The sequence below is a fragment of the Belonocnema kinseyi genome, chromosome 10 (assembly GCF_010883055.1).
Source record: "Belonocnema kinseyi isolate 2016_QV_RU_SX_M_011 chromosome 10, B_treatae_v1, whole genome shotgun sequence".
NCBI classification, from domain to species: Eukaryota; Metazoa; Arthropoda; class Insecta; order Hymenoptera; family Cynipidae; genus Belonocnema; species Belonocnema kinseyi.
In genome coordinates, this window is record NC_046666.1 from 85,159,616 (window position 1) to 85,167,098 (window position 7,483).

Sequence of the window (7,483 nt, forward strand, 5' to 3'; positions counted from 1 at the left end):
AAGGTCTCTCCCGTGGCGCGCAAAATAGAAGTTTTACATATATGAGTCTTACATGTAATTTATGAGAATTTAAGATAAATGTCCCAAAATTTAATTTAAAACTTCTATACATTTTCGGTAATTTACGGTAAATTCATAAGTTACACATGGTAACTTTCCATAAATAACCCCAAAATTCTATTATCTGCAACCAAAATTGCCTCACATTTTTACGGTGAGTGGACTGATAATCATAAAATGCGCGCTCATAGATGTGTCATTTTTATTATTCACCTCTGACGACACTTTTTATTTCCTAAGGCGTAAAAATTAATTTTACTACTTTGGGAAAAAAAGAAAGGCTTTAGCCCCGCTTCATAGGGATGGGAAAGGGATTATTTTTAAGAGAAACTTCCGACGTTGAACTGTGACAATGACACGTTTAAGTTGCAAGTTTGGCTAATTATTGCAACTGTTTTCGACATCTTCAAGCACGATTTTCTCAACACCATTTATACTTTAGAGAAAATGTTTCATTCTTAGCTCCGGTTAACGGCAATTAAAGAGCGCAAATTTTAATAACTCCAGCAAGAAAATTTACAGTGAAACTCTTCTATAGCGTCGATTTCCATAGAGACTCATAGAAATGTGTGTTTTTTTATTTCTTTTTTTTTGTACCAAGAATTTATTTACTTCAGTTGAATAAATATTGTTAACAGGCAAAAAAGTCATGTCATGAATCCAAAAAATCATTTATTTTGGAATATTCCTTTAATACAAATACAATTTTGTTTGCAGTAAACGTGAAAATTATTATGTTAAAGAAATTATTTTTTTTTAGGCTAAGAACCTAGTTTCTTTGAATCTGTTTTTGACACAGTGAGCTGTATTTCATGATTCCAATTAAATTAACTTTTTAAAGGCATCAATACGCATTTAAATTAAGTAATTGTTCATTGCATGGCTCAATTAATTTAGGCTTCTTGGAGTGAGAAAAATACTTGTTATAGATAAATAATTATCCATCGAATTCGAGAAAATATCCATCCGATTCTAAGAATTGACATGATTATTGCAAGTAAATAAGTATAGTGAAACGCTTTTATTGCGCTGATTTTGGGGCTGGCGGTAGTGGGAAAAACAACCGAGAGACTGCTGCTTTGGAAGTAAACTCTATTGTTCGTTAACGTCTGAGTGACCATTGCACATACCCCGCAGTGCCTTTTACCTATCTTTTGCACACCGGCGGCGCGGCGTCAATTCACGGAATGGCTATCATCTTCGATAAACGTTGACTGAAACTTAAATATCTTACAAATTATAAAATAAAACAATCTTTGTGGAATCTTCAAAGATTCAAAAATTTCAAAATATTTTACAATTACTTTGAAAGATTGTAAGAAAACATTAACTTAAGCTGAACTAATGCATAACTTCACCAGAATGTTAAAGATTTCAACAATTTTACATTGATTTCAAAGATTTTACAGCGGATTGAAAAATTTTAAAATATTTCAAAATATTTTACAACCCAAAAGCGTCCACCAAGATTTTAACAGATTTCACAAATGTTAAACTATGCTTTTGTGAGAAAAAAGTTTATCGAGAAGATTGATGCACTACTGTGCCTGTTATACATATTTCGCATATATTATTTCATCATATTGATGAAGCGAAGCTAGCGATTTACGAGTGGATGAGTCGTACATCGGGTGAAGCGTAGCTGAGTTGTAGGCATGAGAGTATGAGAGAAGTGGATATAAGCATGCCTACGGCCTCTCTCGCTTTTATCGCTTACAGTTTCTTCAGTTGCGCAGATTAAGACTGCATCGATCGTACACAATTATGTCACCCAGCAAAGCATATAACAATCTCTATTGATCTATTTCATTGAAAGTAATCGATTTTTGGAATAAACAATCTGCAAATAATTAGTTGGAAGTGAAATTAACATTTGTTTAAAGTAAATGTTCAAAAATGTTGCCCATAATTATAATAAAAATATGTAATGATCTAGGCATGTCTCCTTATGCTACTATGCTCTCTCTATTCTCAACAATAGCACTGACTGTTTTGAAAATATATTTGCAATTTTTGTTTGACCCCTGCAAATATAAATAAATATTACTTTAAAAATAATATGAGTTTGTTTTCATTATTATTATTACATTAAATTTCTTCACAAATGATCAATTAAAATTTTTTTATTTTAAATATTCACATTTTTCAACAACGCTTGTATGTCAATGGTATATAAGTTTCGTTTTAAGCTGCGTTAATTTTGATAAATTATGATGTTTTTAAATAATTTTCTCCTTTATTTTAATCAAAGACTTTGTTCTTTAAATTCATTCATAATTTATGATTTTTTATACATGCTTATTCTAAACGATGTATGAAATCTTAAAATCACAGAAACATTTACTTGTATTAAAAACTCTTTTTTTAAAGAAATATTTGGCCAAACCTATACTGCGCCTCTTGCAACAAAGGGTTTACATTTTCAAATTTAGAAAAACTTTTACTTCTACCTAGTATTCATATCAAAATAAAAACATTCCTTTGCTTAGGTAATATTTAAGATATTTTTTTAGTATAGAAATTTAGAGAAGTAGATCTTACTGAATGGATCCGCTTCGGCAATAGCTTCATCCAAAATTTCACTGCTAATGGTTTTCCCCATCATACTAAAGATTACAGTGATCTGATCAGTTTTGATTGTACCTTTCTTTTCGATGTCGAAGGCATTAAATCCCATTCGAAGTTCTGTAAATGAACACCACACAAACAAAAGTTAAAAGAAAGCTTACTGAATTCCATCTTCTTTTTTTAAATTTCTTTGTGACAATAAAAAAATAATGCTTAATGTGTATAAAAGGGTCATGTTTTGTGCAATTCCAGATAATGTAAGATTGCTGAGCACAATTGCAGCACGATTTTGTAAAGTGTAGACAAAATAAAAGTACTATTTTAAATATATATATTCATTTTTTCAAATTGAAAATAAACTTCTATTTAAGTTGAAAATAAATTATTTTACTTCAAAAGTATATGATAGTGTTTTGCATTAAAAAACTTACGTGCAATTAGATCTTTGCTTAGAGTTTCCTGAAAAAATAAATATGATTTAGTTACTGTTACTATATCATGTATTAAAGATAGTAAATTTAAGATTTTTATAATGACGTTCCCTCTATCCACATTCTGCAGTGAACCAACTTAAAATTTATTCCATTTTTTGTATACTGGGTGAAATTATACTATTATTTATATAATATATTTGGACACATTCACAAAATATCAACAAAATTCATTTCTCATGAATCGCAATCACTGATCTCGAAAATAAGCGGTCAAAACTCAGAAAAAAAATTTTGAGTACAAAAAGGCCTTATTTCAATACAAAAAAGTAGAAATTTTATACGTAATTTCATACAATTGATGAAGATAATTAAAATTGCATTCATTAATAGTATTCAGTCGTGATATTGGCTTTAAGCGTGTCTTTTCATTTTTCACGCAGACATAATTGCAAATAATTTTATATTCTAACTAAAAAATAAATTAAAAGGGGTCAACTGAAAAAAATGTAATTGAAAGGCTCCGCACAATCTTAATGGAATAGGCCTTTCGGTGAAATTGAGCCATTAAGATTTGTTATCAGCATCATGTAAAGAACCTGTACTTTCGTTGGTCAATTTGGCGCAAGGTGCTTGCCACACTATATTTATATCTTGAAACGTATAATTTTAAATTTGTTAAATAACTTCAAATTTGATTAAAAGCTAAGTAAAGGTTTTAGAAATACCGACAATTTCATCAAATCCAATTTCAAAATTCAACATTTTAAAATGCCTCCAGCCCGATTTGTTAAATTCTTCCAGCATGAAGCACGAGGCAATGACGTCTCTATCCTAATTTTTATATTGGTAAGTCTTACTATTTTTCGTTCTTCTCAAAACATACAATCAGGATTTTCTAATATCTAGAAAAATTAATCTGGAGAAATGGGTCGTTAATCGCTATGAAGTGTTTTAAGATAAAACAATGGCAACTTTTAGTAAAATAAAGATAAACCAAGTACGAATTATGTTATACACTGTAAACAAACTATGTTGGAACTTTCCATTAATTTATTAATAGTTTCTTTCCAAGACATAATTTCTAACGTAACAAGGCATATTATTTTTAGTTTTCAAATGATATTATTGTTATATTGCCATACATGCGTTTAAATATTGCCAAATATCAATTGCAATGTGTAGAAGAAAGATTTAGAAAAATTACTTTTCCGAACGCCGTGGACAAAAGAAGATTTTACCCACTACTCGGTATGTTGAAACTCGCTTTTCTCCATGTTGTTAAGAAAATATAATCATGAGCTGGTGTAAAAGAGCTTTTTAACTTGACCCAGGCCGAAATTTGAAATCGGTGCCATTTGCGAACCAAGTTTTAACACGGATCCTTACCCCCATCTAAAAAATTGTACTCTAGGATAGAAGCCTCACGCATAGTTTCGAGTCACTTGTATCTTTTAGACAGCTATAGGGTGCAGTCAAAGTGCAATTTGGGTCGATTTGACCCCCCCCCCTCCCGCCCTACGGTTTACGTATGTATTTCGACGGATGACACTTGAGATAAATTTACTATTTTTCTTTTTTTTCTGTACCAGCGAAAGTAAGGTGAATACCCTTATTACTCCTTATAAGTCAAAGTATAAAAATTCATTATTTATTACATTTCAATCAAGTTAGAACGATAACAGGAGCACGAGTGATAACAAGTGCATGAGTTCATGTTGACAATTAAGGGTTTCAATTCCGTCAAAATTTCTTGCCACTTTTTTTCATTGAAAGGCACACTCTTCCCCTTTAATTTCGTTTTCGAACCGTTTAATTGCGTTCATTTGTCTCTGAGTTATGAATTTTGGAATAAATCTATATTTTATATGTGTTTATTTGTTTATTGTTAATTATATTAACAATAATTTTTTAAAAACACATATTGCAAAATTGTACTGTTAAGTAGAAGGTTCAAACAAGATCCATGAATTTTTTCAGATTTTTAGGAACACGTTTTGGATTTTTTATAGCATCGGGTCGAATCGACCCCCTCCCCCTCCCCCTATGGTTAAATTGTTCAAAAAAATCCCTACGATTAACGGGTTAAATCAAATTGAGATACTGCGAAAAAAATTGAATCAATAGATAGTATGTAGGTTAGAAAGTTAAGAGTTATGTAAAAAATGGTTAAAAAGCTAGGCCTAGTTCTAACCATATTGCTGAAAGTTTTGTTTCTCGTCAATGAAAATCTTTCATATTGTAAAATCAAATTTAAAAAGAAAACTTAAAAGTTATACATATACTGTTAGAAATAATATTCAATTTACAATACTAATGTACATTAAAATCTACACATCAAGCATATGAAATCGCCATTAGGATCCTGTACATTAAATTTCATATACATTTATAAAAATCACTCAGATATTTTTATTTTACACAAAATCAAAATAAGTTTGGCAGTAATTTGCGTTTACTAATAATAAAACATGATACATTCTTCTATTTAACCAAAAATTAAATTAAATTTGGAATCGAAAAGTTTAAGTACGAAAGTAAATACCAGACCTAACCTACCATTAATTCTACTTGCATTAAATTTCTACCATTTTGAGCAAAGATTATTCTAGCTTATTTATCCAATTCCGAATATTTGACAAGACTTAAAAAATTAAAGCACTTTGACTTTTAAAAACGCTGCTATACCGACCTGTATATTAAATGTCAACTACCGTTTATGCAAGTGACTTAATATACATTTGTATCAAATTTAAATTACATTTTTCTAACAAGTGTGCGATCTAAAAACAAAATGTTTATAAAGTTAATCTGAAATCGAAAATATGAAGGTATATAATAATGAAGTGCAAAAAAGCATTGTTTAGTTGTTGACAAAAAATTCAAAAGTTTCTTTTTATTTACATGTAAAATATCATGTCTTCTTTAGAAAATTTGTTTATATTAAAATTGGAACTTTTTTTAGAAATATCTTTATCTAATTATAGTTAACAAATTTAACGATACTTAATAAAAATAATTATACATCAATAATAAATTTTATATTTAGAATATTATCGGCTGTTACTTCTTTTATTAGTTACATCTTGATTATTTTTAAATTTCTGATTTATATTTTTTATTGTATTTAAACTTGAAATAGTTGAAACTGAAGATTTAGCAGTTTATTTTTAGATGATAGAGTTTTTATTACTTTTATTTCCTGCCTCGGTAGATAAATAAATTTCCACTAAGATAGAAAAAAAAATATTACAGTATAATTATTCAGTGAAAGACTTTCCTTGTATGTATTCGTGTATCTTATTAGAAAAGGTGATGAAATTATTCATTAAATTTTCGATTTCATGATACGCAATTAAATTGTTATAGAAAAAATGGAAAATCACAAGGACATCTCATTATAATATGACTTTGTTGCAATAAAGAGTTTTTTTATTTTAATCAGGAATATAAGTTTAATAAATCGTACCATTGCTGTGTTCCTGGCTAAGATTTGACAGTGCTTAGATGTTCTAACAAATCACAGAATTCACAGCGACTACGGAGCAATCACCGTTTAATAGCTATCGGAACCGATGAAAACGTCAAACTGTGCTGCGACAGACTAATTAACGGCCCTAGATAGATGCAATCGCATTCTTCACGGTGGCAATAGATCATTGTTGCCTATTTGACACTCGGATACCTACACTATAAAAAGATACGTCATTGATCATTTCATTATAGTTGAACTCTAAGTTTAATAATAATATTCTTCTGATTTCCATTTCCGCTCGCAATTTAGTCTTTAAGATCATCAAGCCAAATATGTTATAATTTAATTTAGGGCAATGAGACATTCATATACGTTTCGTTCATAATACTTAAAAATGGCCAATAATGAGAAAATATGTGGATTCCATTAAATCGAATTGCTTGTCTTTTGCGATAGAATTAATATTTTGTATTTCGAATTAAATAAGAAATATGTAGATATAATTCCTTTGCTATAGCATGCCTCTAGCATTTTTGATATTTGCAAACGGTGAATAGTGGTTAAGGTCAAATATGATTATACAGCGATTTCAAGTTTTCGCCACTTTTATAGCAATCAACGAGGAAACGATTGTACTAATTACTGCCTGCCGTATTTACAGCAGCTTGCGTCCTTATAGAGAATGTAGTTGATTGCCAGGAGCACCTTTCTATAAAGAGTCTACATTTGGCATCTGCTTTCAGCCTCAATTTAACTTAGCCTCTTTGGCCAATCAGATAACGCTTCGTTGTCACCCTGACGCGCTCTCCCAGCGATTATAAATACCCATCAGTACCCATCTAAGCATACTGCTTATTACCTCGAGCGATCGATCTACATATAATACCAAGAGATTGATTTTTATATTAGACTAGCAACTTCAAGCGATTCGCAACAAGAAAACTCCTTT

General features: G+C 29.9%; 1 protein-coding gene across 1 annotated transcript in view; it reads right to left on the bottom strand.

Annotated features, from left to right (window-relative positions):
- Window positions 1-6,684, bottom strand: part of LOC117182364 (troponin C, isoallergen Bla g 6.0201-like) — a 15,102-nt gene extending 8,418 nt beyond the window's left edge. The window contains exons 1-3 of the mRNA XM_033375559.1: window positions 6,529-6,684; window positions 3,060-3,087; window positions 2,602-2,745 (exon numbers count right to left, since the gene is read on the bottom strand). Coding sequence (XP_033231450.1) covers window positions 2,602-2,745; window positions 3,060-3,087; window positions 6,529-6,531 — 175 coding nt within the window. The 5' untranslated portion in view covers window positions 6,532-6,684. The remainder of the gene's footprint in view (window positions 1-2,601; window positions 2,746-3,059; window positions 3,088-6,528) is intronic.
- Window positions 6,685-7,483: the final 799 nt, after the last annotated feature.